Genomic DNA, 18434 nt, shown 5'->3' with positions numbered 1-18434 from the left:
CTTTTAAATTAATTAAACAATAATAGATATAAAAAGTTGTATTTAGTTTCAAAATTGCTGCCATTTTTTTTTTTGTTTTTACATTGATTATATAGAACCTGAGTGGATAATTTATCAACGCGTGCTCAAAAAATCATTTTTTTTCTTCCTGTCGACTATCTATTGTATTCTATAATATAAGGAATAACCTTTTTGATACATTACACATGTTCCACAGATAACAACCGATCAATAAAGTTTATTTTATGTACCTAAGATCACGTAAATTAACTTATTATACGAGTACTTAGTTTCAATAATATGAATCATTATAGTCTATTTAGTAGTTTGAAAACTTATTATATGCGTACTTAGTGTCGATTTTTATTATTATCCTCATTCTAAAAAAAAAATATTTTTTATTTTCAAAACATTAAATATGCTTTACTTTCATATGATATATTCTTTATAAATAATTAAGAAGATCAAGAGGATTACTAGGAAGATATAATAGTGCTCAAACATGTGGTCCAAAAAATGTTTGTTTTTGTGATTTTCTAAATTAATTTGAAGTAGGGGACCAATATCCAAATTAAAATGCATGTGGAGTGGTTTTCGAATAGACTAGAGAAACAAAAGCAAAACTGCAATTTGCTAAGCAAGGACCACAATGGAGTTTCACAGCAATTCATGGAAACTTGAAGAGTTACAACTAAACAACAATTCAATGCAAGACCTTCATGTTTCTGCCATTGGAAGAACTGAACCCACCATGAAGGAGGAGGTGGAGAGATCTCAACTAGGTGTTAAACACGAAGTTGCGAATACTGTTCTTCAGGTTGAGAACATGATGTTGGAAGCAAAAGGTAGAGATTCAGAACTTGACCAACGTGTTCGGGAACTCATTGACGAACTACAGGATCTTGTTAGTTTCAAAAAAGAATATGGCTCAACTGTGGTTACTTCAATAAACAGAAGGTAGAAAATGTAGAAAATAGTGTTTTTATTTTTTCCTTTCAATTTCTTTCTAAAATGCAATCACATATACTTTTATTACCATTTCTTTTTCAGTTCCCTGTAAAAATATTAAAATAGAAAATGTCCAAACCAAGTAGATACTAGGTTAACTATTAAAGTTTGTCAATAATTTCTAGAGTGATTTGATGAATTTGACTCAGTCATGGTTTACAAATCCTTTTGAGAAGGCATAATCATTCTGTTAAGTTCTAGCCAAATTTCTTATGATAAAGAAGTTATGCAGGTGTTTTTCAGAAAGAGATCATTGAGACCATTTAGGAGATGAAATTAATTTCTCATTTTTTGAAAATTCTTGTCTGGAACTCCTATCTTGTATTTTGAAAAAACAACATCTCATTTTAAAGAATTCATATCTTAAATTTTTTGTCAATAATGTCTCCATCTTCAATGAATTCTTGATGAAGAACTTAAAGTATAATTGTTATTGTATTTAGACTATGAAATTTATCTACTTGTTGCATAACTCTTAAATTATGGTACTATTCTTTCAAAGTGCCAGTAATTCAAGATTAATCCTCCGTTGGAAAGGAGGAGGTAACTTGCATAATCTCATCATCACTTATCTCCCTCAGTTACCTTAATGAGCATTATATATATGACGTTAATTTTAGAGGTTATTTCTCACGAATTCAAATTTTTCTTCCCATTCTTTAGAGCATACGCATACGCATAAAAAACAAAAATAAAAAACATAAAAAAGAAAAAGCATGATAAACTCTCCTTTTTAAAACTTAACTCATATATTCTATAAAAACATTTAACCGTACTTCTCTTTTCCTTCCCTCAATTATTAATAAAATATATTTTAATAAAATCACATATATATATATATATAATACATTTATATATAAAAGTTATTCCCATCATTTATTAAAAATAATATTTAATAATTAAACGAAAATGTCGGAGTGTTAAAAAACAAGCATATCTTGAAAATGAAAACTACTTTCAGAAGATGAAAATAACAAAATTGCACAGTCGCTGGTTGCCAAAATCATGATAAAAACGAATTATACAATCATACAGTACGCAAGCCTCACCAAGACACCAACGTTACTGGCTAATTTAAATACTTGTTATATAAAAATTAGTATTCAAATACAAAACAAGGGAATGTGGGACTTTTTTGTCTTTTATAATATACTATAAAATTGCAATAAATTGTTGGCTCATAATTTGTAAGACACACAAGTGATTCATTTGTCTGATGGTTGATGTGCTTGGTCAACAGGGACAGTGAAATAGAACTTGTGGGGCCTTCTCTTCAACGTGCAACACACCAATATGATTATGAACACATAGTTGACAACATCCCAGACCCAGAACAAATTCATGAGCATTCCCTATTGTCTGAATGGTGTATCTACAAGGTGCCTACTACTTTATTGAAGGTGAAAGAGGTTTCCTACACTCCTCGATTGATCTCAATTGGCCCTATGCACCACAACAAACAAGAACTAAAGGAAATGCAAGAGCAGAACCACATATACTATTATTCCTTTCAGGCACGACTAGTGAATAAGAATAATTTAATGCACTACACAACCTTCCTTGAACAAGAAGAGCAACACTTACGCCGTTGTTACCAAAAGAAATTCTCCAATATCAGCAAGGAGCAATTTGTGCACATGATGCGGTTGGATGCAGTGTTCATCATGGAGCTGATTCTGCGAGAAGCAGAAAGGGAGAAACATAAGAATGACTATCTAGTAACTCAAAGATGTGTTAGCAAAAGCATCCAATGTGACTTGATGCTACTTGAGAATCAGATTCCAATAACAGTGTTGGAAAAACTACATGAATATGATACTGTCCCAAGCAATGTCAAAAAACCCACCAGATTCATTGAGCTTGCCCATAACTACTTTATATCTTATTATCCTCTGTAGAAAAAAAATAAGAGAGACGAGGTAATACTAATGTTGTGGGTGAACGTAGCAACTCAATGTATTTTTTTTATTGAATAAGAGATGACCTTTAAATAGCCATTTTACAACGAACTAAACTAACAAGAAGATAATAAAATATCTTATTAAATCAAAACTTATCAAAAAACTATCTTATCTAATCTGAAACAAAATAACTCAAAAAATAAATCAAATAATTCCAGATAACTTAAATCGGATATCTCGGATATCTCGGAATCTCTAGAAATTTAAGATTTTCCAACAAAACTCCCCCATAAGCTTAAATTTTTTTCATTTTGATGCCTCTTCCACCAGAGCGCGATACTCCTCCGCGTACCATGGCCTCGCGAGCCACACGACGTCCAGCACCCCCGACGCCGCGGTGGCCGATGCCTCTTTTGGGACACAAAAGTACCCGTTGTTCTTTGATCCACCTCTAAACCCAGAAAATACTTCATGATGCCCAAATCGGTCATCTCAAACTCCCTCTTCATCACTTCTTTAAACTCCTCAACTAGCTCAGCTTTGCTTCTTTCGTGATTGATTGGATTCTTGGCTAACTCGATTGTCGACCTGTTGTCTACTCGGGTCAACACTTTCTCAGCTTTCATAATTTCCAGTTTGCTTAGCAAGTTTCTAAGCCAAACTGCATGTTGGACACTCCAAGATGCTGCTAAGGACAGTAATAATCGAATCGTTTCCATCCTTGTCACGGATGCAAAGACTTCATCATAATCAATGCCTTTCTGCTGTTTATAACCTCTCGCCACAAGACGAGCTTTGTAGCGCTCCACTTCGCCATTTGCATTTGTCTTCCTTTTGTATACCCACTTCAAACCAATTGGCCGAGCTCCTGTGGGTAAATTTGTCAGCTTCCACGTCTCACTCTTCTCAATTGATCTGATCTCCTCATCCATTGCTTTCTTCCATCTCTCATCAAGAACCGCCTCTTCAAACTTTATATCTTCTGTTCCTGTCAATAGACATACTACATGTAACTCGTCAGTGGAGTTGTAGATGTTTTGCAAGCTCCAAGTTCTAAGCTGCTCAGGTTCATCATATTTCTCGGAATGCTCATTGGTCCTATCCGAGCTTCTCCCTATTATCTCCGATCTCTCCCTCTCAGAGTTCGAGTTCCCCGAAGTCTCTTCAGAGTTACTCCAGCTCCACTCGCTTTCCTCATCTACCTGGACATCTCGGCTTACCAGAATTTTTCCTGTAACAAGGTTGTACAATTTGTAGGCTTTTGCCTATTCATCATACCCGATCAAGATATACTTCTTGCTCCTATCATCAAGCTTCGTTCTGAGCTGAGCTGGAACATGACCGTAAGCAAGGCTTCCGAAGATCTTGAAGTTATGTATACTCGGTTTTTGTTACCACTGAAGGATGCAGGAGAGATTGGTCCACACAAGTCAGTGTGTATCAGGCCAAGTTGCTCCTTTACTTTGTACTCGGACGAGTTCAGAAAACTTGTTCTTGTATGCTTTCCGAGTACACACGCTTCACAAAACTTCTTGTCAAATTTAACACCACGTAGTCCGTGCACCAACTCCTTCCTTGATAGCTCGGCCAAACCTCCAAAGTTTAAATGCCCAAAACGAAAATGCCACATCATGGCTTCATCCTTCACGTCCAGCTTTAAGCACTTATTTTGAATGATGTTCAGCTCCAGTTTATACATCCGATTCTTTTTCATCTCTACTCGGACTATTAAACGATCATGTTTGTCCTTCAAATAAAGCACTCGATCTTTCATCAGAACCGAGTTGCCTTTCTCCATCATCTGCCCCATGCTTAAGATGTTATTCTTAAGCTCGGGAACGTAGTAGACATTCCTTATTTCTCCAACTCGTCCATCCTTCTACATATGCCTGATGGTTCCACGCCCTTTTACCGCCACCTTGGAATCATCCCCAAATGACACGAATCCAGCCTTCACCTTGATGAGTTCGTTGAAGAAACTCTCTTCTCCACACATATGATTGCTCGCTCCAGTGTCCAAATACCAGACCGATTTGTTTAAGCAACTCGAATCAAGCTCGGCTTCTGACTTCTCATCTGAGTTTGGAAGCTCAACTACTGATCTCTCCATGCAACTCAAGTTTAGCTGAACCTCAGAGGCACAACTTGGACGTAGCTTGGTCTCCGAGCTCTGCGTCATCATCAAAATTCCTGCTTCCTCGTCCTCTTCTTCTGTGAGAAGATTCTTCTCTTTCTCTTCACTTTGGCTTTTAACTCGGCAATACTTTGCTATGTGACCGTATTTGCCACAGTTGTAGCAATTTTCCGATCTGCATTCCTTTGCGTAGTGGCCGAGTTTGCCACACTTATAACATTCCACCTCTGAACTTGGCTGACTTCCTTGGCTACGATCACCTCGTCCTTGTCCACCTCCATGATCACCTCATCCTTGATCACCTCGTCCTTTGCCTCGTCCTTGATCACCTCGTCCTTGTCCACTTAATCTTCGGCCCTGGGTGTTCCGAGTTTCATTCAAATAAAGTTGCGCCTGTAATGCTTGATCAAGAGTACCCTTCATCTTCCTCCTCCTTTGTTCGTGGGTTTCGAGTGACCCAGCGAGCTCTTCCACTGAGAGAACTGACAAGTCCTTTGACTCCTCAATTACGTATGCAATACTCTCGAAATCATTTGTTAATGATCTCAAGATTTTCTCCACAATTCTACTTGCTGGCATTGGCTCCCCATTCCTTCCGAGTTGGTTAGCCAACTTCTCCACCCGAGTTATGTACTCGGATACTTGTTCCTTATCCTCCATCTTCAAACACTCAAACTCTCCTCGGAGAGTTTGAAGTCGGATCTGTCTGACACGGTGGTTACCTCTGTGCGCAACCTCCAAGATCTTCCATGCTTCCTTTGAAGATGCAGCGTTTGCAATCTTCTCGAAACCTGACTCATCCACGGCATTGTACAAAAAATACAAAGCCGATTTGTCCTTCACTCGTGTCTTCTCCAATGCGGCAATCTGAGCCACAGATTGGTCTTCGTCCTCCTTGGGTTCTTGGAACCCCTTCTCCACTATGTCCCATAGACTTTGGGAACCCAACAGGGTCTTCATCTGTAAACACCAATTATCATAATTGGTTTTCTTTGACAGTTGTGGTACGGTCATTCCATTAACAACCTTCGCCATTACTCTCTCTTTCTTCTTTCTTCCCCTTCACATGCGCACACTGTTTTCCTCTCACACTCGGCACTCAGAGCATAAAGCTCTGATACCAATTTGTAGAAAAACTAAGAGACGAGTAATACTAAAAATTGTGTGATCGTAGCAACTCACTGTGTTTTTTTTATTGAATAAGAGATGGCCTTTAAATAGCTATTTTACAACGAACTGAACTAACAAGAAGATAATAAAATATCTTATTAAATCAAAACTTATCAAAAAAACTATCTTATCTAATCTGAAACAAAATAACTCAAAAGATAAATCAAATAATTCCAGATAACTTAAATCGGATATCTCGGATATCTCGGATATCTCGGAATCTCTAGAAATTTAAGATTTTCCAACATCCTCATCAACGAAAAAGCATGTTTGAGCCATGCAAGTGGGAGAACAAGAACATACTACATTTCACTGACCTAATTAGAAATTCCTATCTCCCTAAGAAACTGAGAATCCAGAGAAAACATTCTCAAGAGGAGTGTCTGCTAAGGACTGCCACAAAGTTGAATGAGGCTGGGATAAGCTTTGAGAAGGTTCATAATAGATGCTTACTTGACATAAAGTTTAAGAAGAAGAGATTCTTCAGCTGGTTTCTTTCCTTGGGTTGCTTGCCACGTTGCAAGTTGTTCAAAGCTAGGTTTCAAATCCCCCAGTTGAGAGTGGACCACACAACAGAATGTGTTCTTAGGAACCTAATAGCCTTTGAGCAGTGTCACTATCCTGAGGCGCCTTACATTTGCAACTATGTTTCTCTAATTGACTCTTTTATTCACACCAAAGATGATGCAGAGTTGCTTGTTGAGAAAGAAGCTATTGTACATGAACTAGGGTGTGATCAAGAGTTAACAAATCTGGTTAATGGTCTTTGCAAACATGTAGTGACAGATTCAACATGCTACCACAAAATTATTGAAGATGTTAATGGACACTACAACAACAAGTGGAAGTGGGCAATGGGTACATTAAGGTGGGTTTACTTCCGTGACCCTTGGAGAAGTAGTTCTACTATAGTCGGGGTTGTTATCCTAGTATTCACTATCTTCAACTTTTACCGTGTTAGTGATATAATATTTTAGTAAGTATTTGTTTGAATAAACTTTCTTCAATAAAATGATTTTTGAAAAAAAAAAAAGAAAAAAAAATTCTTCATAACTTAAAACTTATGTTCAAATTATTATAAATCTCTCTTGTTTTAATTTTTTTAGTTCTACATAAATTGATTTTAACTTATGAAGCAATTTATTTTAGTTATTTCTTTTTATTTATTTATTTTAAAAGTGTTTTTAATGAAATTTATCACTTCAACACAAATGGTATTTAGCGACATTTAAAAAATGTTGCTTAATTATGTATAAATGTTGTTAATTTGTTTTAGCAACATATTATTAAATGTTGTATATAGCCCATGTTGCTAAAAACTTTTAATAACATTTTTGCATAATTAGGTAACGTTTTTTAAATGTTATCAAAGTAATATTTTTGTAACATTTTAATGATGTTGTCAAGATTTTGTTAACTTTATAAAATAATAATTAATTTTAATTTAAATATTACTATCAATTATTATATTTCTATGTCTTATAAACTTCTAGGAGTTCCTTAAGTTTTTAGGTAAAGACATTTTTAGTTAGTCACCACAAAATATATATAATATCAAATTTCATTTATCTTAAATATAAATATATGAGTATATATACTCATTATGAATCATTAATCTATTCGATGTGACACTTTAATTATGGGTTATAATTAGATATAAGAGAAATATATATTTTTTGACTCGATGTGGGACTTTGATTTTAGAAGCAATTATAGTAACATTTTTCAAAAAAATGTTGCAAAATAACTTATGTAATTTTTTTTAATCAATATGGGACTTTGATTTTGAAAACAATTAGAAATAATAATATTGAAATAAAAAATGTTACTCTATCTATAATGACATTTTTCAAAAAAGTGTTACAAAATAACATATTTATTTAATATATAGTAATATTTTAACAAATGTATACAAGAAAATGTTGCTAAAAGATTAGAATCTAGTAGTGTATCTAAATGTCTTAAACTGATAATTGTATATTGAACCACCTTTTCTGTGTTACATTTTGCTATAGGCCTTTTCTGTGTTACATTTGTATTAACTATTGCAATGTAAATCTTACATTTGCCATTTACTTGTACTAGAGCTGGCTTATATATTGTTGAATATATGGATTAATAATAGTTGCATATGTGTGATGATCATACGGTTACATCGTGAAATCTTCGAAGGGTGCTAAAGTGTGCAACAGCCTTATTGAATCAAGCTACTTCGATTGGCTGGATGTAATTCTTGATAAGATCCTCCAAGTTATTTTTATAATAATAATAATTGTATGGGTAAGGCCGTTCGGTCATACCTTTCGGCATATCATTCGGCATAACCGATGGTGAATGGTTATACCGGTTTGTCCTACCCGAAAGCGCATCGGCCAATTGCATCATATCAACCCAATACTTACTGTTTCAGGTGACCGACACCCGATCGACACCCCCAATAGCTGAAAGGCTTCAAGTAGAGTAATCCACGAATCTAGTAATCATTCTTAAACAAACGATTAAGGGTTAATTACACGCATAAGTTAATTAAGGACGTATTACCTAATCAGGTAATCTTAGTATAGGGCCCATAGAGAGCAAGGCCCATGGAGGGCAGGGCCTAGGGATGGCAACGGGGCGGGGCGGGTACGGGTTTCATGATACTCGTCCCCATCCCCGCAAGTTAAACTCATTCCCGTCCCCGTCCCCATATATATCCGTCGGGTATAGATTTTCATCCCCATCCCCATCCCCGTTGGGTATCGGGTATACCCGTACCCGTACCCGTACCCGTCAATTTTTTTATTTTTTATTTTTTGTAAAAAAAATGATATTTTTAAATTTATTTTTTTATTATATTATAATTATAATTAGGTTATTTCTTTATCTCATATTATAATAAATAATCACACATAAAAAAAATATTAAATTTTTTTAATATAATTAAATTAAAAGTGAATATTAAATTAAAAATGATAACAGGGACGGGTACGGGTACGGGTACGGGGCGGGTAAGTACATACCCGTACCCATACCCGTACCCGGTCAAACCGGGTATGTCAAAGTCGGGACGGGTTCGGGTATTACCCGCGGGTACGAGTATATTTGCCATCCCTAGCAGGGCCCATTAATGTTACTATAAATAGTTTACATCTCGAGGTAACATCATTGTTCATTGATTACTATCGATATTCATGCTTATCTTGACTTGAGCGTCAGAGTGCCTTTTACAGGTACCCTCTCTCTCACCAAACTATTCTCTTGGAGCTCTCGTTCAGCCTTCAGATTACTAGAAAATTACTAGTGTGCCCTTCAGACGGGTACATTTTGGAGCCCACCGTGGGGCTGAACAGAGAGTTTTGTGAAGAAAAATTGACTAAGTTAGAACAATGGCAAAAACAAGGAAGACAAACACAAAAGACCACCAATCCGAGGGAGAAGAGGACCATGTGGAAGTCGTTGAAGAAACGAACCTTTTAGAGACCGTTTGTCAACTGAAGGAAGAGATGGCCACATGAGGAACCAAAGGGAGAAAGATGCTAGGGAACTTTCGACCTTGAAAGCTGAAAATGTTGTTTTGAAGAATCAAGACCCCTCATGGAAGCCCACTCAACCAACCCATACATAGACACAAGGATCTTCCCAATCCCAAGAGATCCACACCTCGAATCCTCGCGCTTCGGCCATTGCACCGGAGAAGCTCCCAACAATCGGTCGGTCCACCAGTGTCCAACCGATTAGCGTACATCGACACCCTTTCACCTCACCCATCATGCAATCACCTTTGCTAGACCATTGGAAGTCTCTTCCAATAGATAAGTACGACGGCACAACGGACCCCGATTAACATATTGACGTGTTCCTCACACAAGTAACATTGAGTACCACTGATGACACTACTCTATGTCAAATTTTCCCGACATCCTTAAAAAGTTGGGCCTTAAGTTGGTTCACTTGGCTTTCGACCAACTCGATTGATTATTTTAATACTCTATCATCACTATTCACCATCCAGTTTGCAACCAGTCGGCCACACCAACTGACTTCCCTGTCATTTTCAGCATTCAACAAGATAAGAAAAAGTCACTTTGGGCCTTCATGGATTGGTTCAACAAGGCAACATTAGAAATCAGGAATCTTAACCCAGCTATGGCACTCCACCATCTCACTACGACCTTAAAACTGGGGCTTTTTGTCAACAGCATTTGCAAGAATCCCCCATGGACATGGAAGACCTGCGTAGGCGAGTTGACAAGTACATGCATATGGAAGAAATGGCTGATTTCTGCAACCAAGCTCGAGGCGAACACGTTGCCAAGATAGAGAAGTCGGTGGAACAACCATTCCGAAGTCAAAACAAGGAGATAACACTTTGATAACAGTTCGCGCGTGCTCTGAAATACTCTCACTACATTCCTTTGAATGCAAGTCGGGCAGCGGTGCTCAAGCAGGCCCTTGCATCAGAAATATTGGCAGTTCCAAAGAGAGCCACAACTCTCCTGCACACTAACATGAACAAGTCTTGGAAGTATCACCGCAATCGTGGACACTCCACCAAAGAATGTGCAGCCCTGAAGGATAAGATTGAGGACTTAATAAAGCAGGGGCAACTCCAAAAAAATTTCGATCGGCCAACCTCATCTTGGTCTTGGTCTGGTTACTAGCCTCAGCACCATGACCAATACAAACAAAAGCGCTCACAAAGGCATCGTCGCAAGCGCAGCCGATTAAGAGATAGGAAGGAAGAACCCCAAACGTTGCATAGGCGTGTCATCAACACGATTACAGGAGGGCTTACAAGAGGAGGATCAATCTCTTCAGTACAAAAAAGACATTTGAGAGCGGTTCGGGCAGTTCATTCGGTTCAAGTAAGGTTAGTTAGAAGGATGCCAACCGTAACGTTCACAGATGCTAATTTCCAAGGGATCGACCCCATGCAAGACGACCCTATGGTTATCAGTGTAGAGATCCATAATTGTATCATTAAGAAAACATTGGTGGATCAGGGCAGCTCGGCCGACATCTTGTATTGGAATACCTTTAAGCAATTGGGAATCTCTGAGAAAGAATTGATCCCATATAATGAACCTTTAGTCAGCTTTTCAAGAGAAAGGGTCAGCGCCAAAGGTTACATTAAGCTTTTTACTTGGTTTTTCTTTGATGAAGAGGAGTACCGAGATATCCAAGTCAAGTACATCGTGGTACACGCCAATACATCATACAACATTCTCCTTAGCCGTCTATCTTTAAACGCGTTAGGAGCCATAGTCTCTACGCTTCACCTAACCATGAAATTTCCATCTGATACAGGAAAGATCCTTACAGTTCATGCAGACCAAAAGGTCGCCCGAGAATGCTACTTTGCCAGCTTAAGAATCACTCCCTTGAAAGAAAAACCCAGGTCAAAATGGGTTAACTCAGTAACCCCATTATCTTCAGCATCCCTCTCAACTTGGGATCTTGACCCAAGATTGAACAACCACTAGTACAAAAGACCCTTTTTACGTCGGTTATTTAGGGGTTTTTACGTCAGGGAAACGTCCGACGTAGAAGCGGGAGACGTAAAATTTACGTCGGGGGTCAAAAACCGACGTAAATTTACGTCGGACATACCCAGGTCCGACGTAAAAAATCGTAAAAATTTAAAAAAAAAAGAAAAATAATGCAGCAGAACGGCCCGTTCTGCTTGGAGAACGGCCCGTTCTCCTTGCAGGACGGGGCATTCTGTTTGGAGAACGGCCCATACTGCTTGGAGAACGGGCCGTTCTCCTTGCAGAACGGCCCGTTCTGCTTCCCAGAAATCGCTTTTCTTCTGCGTTTTCCTCCCAGAAATCGCTTTTCTTCCCAGAATCGCTTCTCTTCTCTGTTCTCCTCAGGCTTGGCTTCAGCCACTGGTTGTTCCTACTCAAAATATATAAAGAAACACACATAATAAGTTCAAAATACACATTTAGTCGTATGAACGCAAACTGCTTGTTTTTGTCGTATGAACGGAGACTGAATGATAGAAAAATTATAAGGAAGGAAGGACCGAAGGAGTAGGAGGCGGAGGGATTTACACAACGAAGAGGAAGAGGGTTTACAGAGAAAAAAATGAAAAGTGAATGCGCGCGGTGTGCCTCGCGCTCTCTTATTCAAATTTGCGTCTTTTTTTACGTCGGACCTGGTAGGGTGCGACGTAAATTTACGTCGCACCTGGGAAGGTGCGACGTAAATTTACGTCGCACCTGGGAAGGTGCGACGTAGATTGGACTTTTTACGTCGCACCTGGGAAGGTGCGACGTAGATTGGACTTTTTACGTCGGACCTTACCAGGTGCGACGTAAAAAAGTTCGCAAAAATTACAAAAATGCCACCGCATTTTTTTTACGTCGGATTTTCGTATTTCCGACGTAAAAGGGGTGACGTAATATACTTATTTTCTACTAGTGAACGAAGAACACGTAGAACCAATCGAAGAGAAAGTTTCCATACAGATCAGGTCGATACAATCTCAGGTCACGTACATTGGGGCCGGCCTAGAAGAAAATGATCGGCTGGTGTTAAGTAAGGTGATCATGATGAACAGCGACCTCTTCGCAAACTTCATGTGCCATAAGTTGTCTATCTGCCCTGAGGCTAGGTCGATGACTCAACGAAAAAGAAAAATGGGAACAGAAAGAAAGGTAGTGGTAGAAGAGAAAGTCGCCAAGTTGCTTGAAGCTAGATTCATTCGGGAAGTGCAATACATGACGTGCTTGGAAAACGTGGTCATGGTTAAAAAACCCAACGATAAATGGAGAATGTGCACAGATTACACCAATCTCAATAAGGCTTGTCCGAAAGACACTTACCCATTACCAAACATTTATAGGCTAGTACACAGTGCGGCCAGACACAAGATGTTGACCTTTCTGGATGCCTACTTGGGGTATAATCAAATTCGAAAGCACGCACAGGACAAAGAAAAAGCTGCCTTCATAACCAATTCGGCTAATTATTGCTATCGCGTTATGTCTTTCGGCCTAAATAACGCTGGGGCCACTTATCAAAGACTGATGGATAAAATCTTCAGGCACCAGATTGGTAAGAATATTGAGGTGTATGTCGATGACATGGTTGTAAAGTCAAGTGACCTCGCTAAACACACAATTGACCTCGCCGAGGTGTTCACCAACTCCACAATCACGACATGAGACTCAACATGAAAAAGTGTGTCTTTGGAATAGATGGTGGCAAGTTCCTCGGTTTATGTTGACATACGACAAGGGGCATTGAAGCCAATCCTGACAAGTGCCAAGCAGTGATTCACATGAGAAGCGCGCAAAACATTAAGAAGGTACAAAAATTGGCTAGGCGATTAACCTCCCTATCATGATTCCTCCCTTGCCTAGCCGAAATAGCCAAACCCATCATTGGCTTATTAAAAAAGGCAAGTAAATTTAGCTGGTCAAAAAGTTGTGAAGAAGCATTTCGTATGCTTAAGTAGCGACTCGACACACCACCAACCCTCTCTAATCCTGATCCCCACCTAGACATGGTGGTATACATGTGCGTTTCCAACGAAGCAATTTTCAGTTTTGGTACAAGAGAAAGACACACAAAGGCCTGTCTACTTTGTCAGTCGGATGCTACAAGAATCTAAAGAGAGCTATCAGCTTTTGGAAAAAGTCGCGCTTGGGCTTGCTCACACAGCTTGGTGCCTCCGACAATATTTTCATCGTCACCAGATTATCGTACGCACTGATTGCCCGATCGCCAAAGTTTTGAGAAAACCCGAATTGGCAGGGCGCATGATGGCATGGGCAATTGAGCTATTAGAGTTTGACATATCATTCGAACCAAGAGACCCGATCAAATTGCAGTGATTGGCCGATTTCATCAATGAACTATAGCCAAAAGGGAATTTTGAGAACGGTCAATGGACAATGCATGTAGACGGCTCTTCTAATAATCAAGGTAGCAGGGTTGGAATAATCCTAGAAGGACCCACAGGTTTGGCGATTGAGCAGTCTTTGCATTTTGCATCCAAAGCATCAAATAACCAAGCTGAATACAAGGCATTACTAGCAGGATTGGGGCTGGCACAGGAAGTAGGCGTCTAGAAATTGAGTTGTTGGACTGATTCAAAGGTCATCTTGGAGCAGGTAAACGATACTTTCCAAGTCAAAGATGCCCACCTACTAAATTATTATCACATCTTCCGGGGCATGTGCTAGAATTTTGACAAAGTAAGAGTGAAGCATTCCCCGCATGAGAACAACGAAAGGGTCGATCAGTTGGCTCGGCTAGCCAACAGCGCCACAAGTCCGGACAGCTCTGAACCACACTTCACTTAGAACTTTCCACTCCAAGCATTGGTGCCACTGAGTGCCTTGTAGTAGCCCAACTAGTGGCAACATGGATAAGTGAGATTATATGTTTCATCACGAAAGGTAAGGTACCAACAGATCCATCGGCTGCCAAAAAACTTCGAACCCAAGCTACTAGGTACTTGGTTGTTGGTGGAGAACTTTACAAGAGAGGTTTCTCAACACCTTTGCTCAAATGCGTAGACTCGGAGCAAGCAGACTATGTGTTAAGTGAAGTCCATGAAGGAATTTGCGGATCCCACTCGGGTGGAAAGACCTTAGCCGCCAAAGTGATGAGGGCTGGCTACTATTGGCAAACCCTCAAAACTGATTGTGTTCAATTCATCAAATGATGCTCCCAATGTCAAAAACATGGCAACCCAATCCATGCTTCAGTCGAGGAACTGCATAGCATCAGCTTCCCTTGGCCATTTACATTATGGGGGATGGACATACTCAGACCATTCCCCCTCGCAAAAGGGTAATGCAAGTTCCTCTTGGTTTCCATTGACTACTTCACAAAGTGGATTAAAGTTAAACCACTTGCTACATTCACAGTAGGCATGGTTCAGAAGTTCCTATGGAAAAACATCATCACACGCTCCGGTATCCCACACGCCATCATAACGGATAATGGTCTTCAATTTACAGATCAAAAATTGAATAAGTTTTTTCAAGATTTGGGCATTCGCCACCAATTCACGTCGGTAGAGCATCCTCAAACAAACAGGCAGGCTGAGACTGCAAATAAGGTGATCCTCACGGAACTGAAGAAATGCTTGGTCGACGCCAAGGGAGCTTAGGCCGAAGAGTTGTTGGAGGTATTATGGGCTTACCGATGCACTCCTCAATCAACCACGAAAGAAACTCCCTTTCGATTGACATACGACACCGATGCCATGATCCCGGTTGAAGTTGGAGAAGGGTCCTTTCGTTGACTACACTTCGATGAGAATTCTAATGACACATCCCTTCGTGCTGAAATCGATATGGTTGATGAAGTGCGTAACAATGCTCAAATAATTGTAGAAGCTTGCAGGAAAAGAATGACTCGAAGATTCAATTCCACCCTTACAAAGAGGGAATTTAAAGAAGGACCTAGTGTGGAGGGTCCAAGGGTCAGCCAGGAAAAACCCTTGAGAAGGCAAGTTGGTAGCCAATTGGGACGACCCATTCAGAATCCGACACAACCTTCATAACAGAGCATACAAGCTTGAGGAGCTTTTGGGCAAGATCATCCCAAGAACTTGGAACTCCACTCACTTGAAGACTTATTATAGTTGAAACTTTTTTTTGTAATTCAAGTTTAAGTTGATGTATATAAAGGGTGCACTCGTTTCCTTGATCGATTTTTTCTCCCCTTATAAAAACGTGAAAAAGGGTTTTGGCCAGCAAGGTTTTTAACAAGGCACCAATCAATGAAATATAATTCATTAATATTTCAACATTTTCTTCTCTACTATTCAAACATCACAAGGCTTCCCTCCCGAGTGACCCACTCGGCCAAGGACGTGCCTTCGGAATTCGCACAAAAGGCTTCCCTCCCGAGTGACCCACTCAACCACGGACGTGCCTTCAAAATTTGCGCAAAAGGATTCCCTCCCGAGTGACCCACTCGGCTGAGGATGTTCCTTGGGATTTCTCTCAAAAGGCTTCCCTCTCAAGCGACCTACACACCCACGGGTGTGCCTTCAGTTTCCCTCAGAAAGGCTTCCCTCCCAAGCGACCTGCTTGCCCAAGGACGTGCCTTCAATTTCCCTTAAAAAGGCTTTCCTTCCGAGTGACCTGCTCAGCCAAGGACATGCCATCGATTTCCCTCAAAAAAGGCTTCCCTCCCGGGTGACCTGCTCAACCAAGGGCGTATGTTCAATTTCCCTAAAAAAGAATTTCCACCCGAGTATTCGTTTGGCCAAGAATGTGCTTTGGAATTCTCTTAGGATTTTCCTCTTATATACTCATTCGGCCAAGATGGTATTTTTGCACTAGTCAGGAAACCAAAGCTACACTTGCTTAAATTAATTAGTCGATGTTCACATGGTTCGCGATCAAATTCAGTTAGAAAAATTTCAAATTCTACCTCAACCCTCACCGTTTGGCATCAATGCTACAAATTTTTCAACAAAAGACACTTTGCATTTCAAAGGAAAAGATGGCTTTACCGACCCAAAAGTACAACCACTAATAGAAAGGCCTTTATCAGCCAACAACAAAACAACAAAAACTAAGTACTAGAGGCTCTATCGACCCAACTCACTAAAGCCTAATTATCGGGATTCTCACCATCTTCCTCTTCGTCATCATTCTCGACTCCACCATCATCCTTTGGGTCGGCAAGAGTATCCTCGTTCATAACCTGTTCGGTAGTGGTGGTGGTTGCAAGCTCCTCAGCATCGGGCTCGATTCCTTCTGGCATTTGACCGAATGACATGAAGGTGCCTTGGTAAAAGTCTTGGCCCATATCAAACTAAAAGTCATCCGAAAGATGGCAAAAGGATTTTGCCTGCTGAACAACTTAAAGGAATCTAGCCTCACATTATGCCACAGTACGATCTTTGGCTACCTCCTTGAAGTTGGCCAGTTCGGCCTTGACCCATTCGGCCTCTTCTAGATGGGCCTGCCCCTCATTCGATGCCTTCTAGAGCTCTAGTCGGACATTATCATTCTCTCTCCTCAGTCGGTTCAGCTCGACGACAAGATCTTTTTTTTTGTCACCAAGCTCTCTATCGTCGAAAGAGCTTTGGCCGATACCTTTTTGGCCTGTTCTAGCTTGTGCCTCATCTACATTAGCTTACCGACTGGCTCCATGGCGAGATGATGAAAAATCACAAGAGATTGAGCTTGAACCTCTCAAAAGTACTTCCACTTGGACACGGTATCCAAACAAGACGTCTTCGTTCAAGAAGAACTGAGACATCAAGGTGGGGGCACCACGATGGTGTCCCGGGTTGTCATCTCAGGCATTGTCAGCTGCTTAAGTTTTTTGGCCCTCCTGAACAACCTTCTTCCCCTTATGCGTCTTTCGGCGCTTACGATCCAAAGAGGGAGGCACTAGATTGTCTTGCTACACTCGGGGAGTCTGGGCAACTACCAAACCGCTACTGCCAACCCCATTTTTCCTAGCCTGCTACATCTGACTGGCTAGCAAGTCCCAAATATTCAGCTCATCAGCACCCTTGGTCACCATAATTCCTACAAAAACAAGTAAGTCAAAATCAATATGAATTTCGTCGAAAGAGGACAGATGACGCACCTATTAAGTCATTCTTCCACTTGGGGGATTCAATCAAGTTAATAAGAGCCCTTGTTGGCAAGCGCCAAGGAAGGCAGAGTAATAACTTTAGGTCCTTCTGCTCTTCGGTGTCGCAACCTGAAAATTTCTGATCTTGCGACCTATGATTTAGACATCCTTTTGAAAATCTCATCAATTAAGGAGTGCTCGGACACTAGACTAATCCTTAATTAATAGTTTTGAAAATAGGTTCATGGAGTCACCACCAATGTTTTACTCAAAACATTGGAAAAAGAAAAGGTTTTTAAAAAGTCCAATAATGGCCTTGATAACCAGAATTGAGTTCGGGGGTCGGTTACGTGTAGGGAAGGTATTAAGCACCCCTAAAACACCCTAAATCGGTACCCTATGATGAAGATAACGTAATAAGAATTATTAGGTTAAATATTAATCCCTTTTATTAATGATTATTTACATGAAAATTAAATTACACGATGAACCCTAAGATATCTACATGATTGCGTTTATTATAGCAATATATGAAATAAAAGAAGAGAAAGATAGAACAAGAGATTGATGAGTAATACCTCGTAGCAAGCTCTATTAGATCTTCAACTATGGAGATTTTAGGTGCTTTGCGGAAACCTTTCACACTACAATATGCCTCACAAAACTCAAGAAAT

At 39.8% G+C, this 18434-nt stretch overlaps 4 protein-coding genes across 4 annotated transcripts; 3 read left to right on the top strand and 1 right to left on the bottom strand.

Annotated features, from left to right (window-relative positions):
* The first annotated feature begins 568 nt into the window (after positions 1-568).
* LOC109788474 (uncharacterized) lies at positions 569-3001 on the top strand. The gene is made up of 2 exons (XM_083070641.1): positions 569-957; positions 2249-3001. Exons 1-2 carry the CDS (start codon positions 650-652, stop codon positions 2904-2906), a joined length of 966 nt encoding a protein of 321 aa, XP_082926767.1. The 5' UTR covers positions 569-649; the 3' UTR covers positions 2907-3001.
* A 1787-nt stretch (positions 3002-4788) lies between these two features.
* LOC145956130 (uncharacterized) lies at positions 4789-6003 on the bottom strand. Its single transcript, XM_083071693.1, has 2 exons — positions 5554-6003; positions 4789-5079 (listed from the first exon to the last, which is right to left on the bottom strand). The coding sequence occupies exons 1-2, from the start codon at positions 6001-6003 to the stop codon at positions 4789-4791; spliced, it is 741 nt and encodes a 246-aa protein (XP_082927819.1).
* Positions 6004-6449: 446 nt separating this feature from the next.
* Positions 6450-7724, top strand: LOC109788467 (putative UPF0481 protein At3g02645). The gene has a single exon (XM_083070642.1). It carries the CDS (start codon positions 6480-6482, stop codon positions 7188-7190), a length of 711 nt encoding a protein of 236 aa, XP_082926768.1. The 5' UTR covers positions 6450-6479; the 3' UTR covers positions 7191-7724.
* Positions 7725-11078: 3354 nt separating this feature from the next.
* On the top strand, positions 11079-11678 carry LOC145956129 (uncharacterized). Its single transcript, XM_083071692.1, has one exon. The coding sequence runs from the start codon at positions 11079-11081 to the stop codon at positions 11676-11678; it is 600 nt and encodes a 199-aa protein (XP_082927818.1).
* The last annotated feature ends 6756 nt before the right edge of the window (positions 11679-18434 follow it).

This window comes from Cajanus cajan, chromosome 3 (assembly GCF_000230855.2).
Source record: "Cajanus cajan strain Asha chromosome 3, NIPB_CcT2T_4, whole genome shotgun sequence".
In the NCBI taxonomy this organism is placed as follows: domain Eukaryota; kingdom Viridiplantae; phylum Streptophyta; class Magnoliopsida; order Fabales; family Fabaceae; genus Cajanus; species Cajanus cajan.
This window is presented reverse-complemented; position numbering and strand designations above follow the sequence as displayed.

Coding starts and splice junctions, on each gene's coding strand:
- LOC109788474 (XM_083070641.1), top strand. CDS start 650: ATGGAGTTTCACAGCAATTCATGGAAACTTGAAGAGTTACAACTAAAC. Junction 958..2,248: donor GTTACTTCAATAAACAGAAG/GTAGAAAATGTA, acceptor CTTGGTCAACAG/GGACAGTGAAATAGAACTTG.
- LOC145956130 (XM_083071693.1), bottom strand. CDS start 6,003: ATGAAGACCCTGTTGGGTTCCCAAAGTCTATGGGACATAGTGGAGAAG. Junction 5,080..5,553: donor ATTTCGAGAGTATTGCATAC/GTAATTGAGGAG, acceptor ATGATGACGCAG/AGCTCGGAGACCAAGCTACG.
- LOC109788467 (XM_083070642.1), top strand. CDS start 6,480: ATGTTTGAGCCATGCAAGTGGGAGAACAAGAACATACTACATTTCACT.
- LOC145956129 (XM_083071692.1), top strand. CDS start 11,079: ATGCCAACCGTAACGTTCACAGATGCTAATTTCCAAGGGATCGACCCC.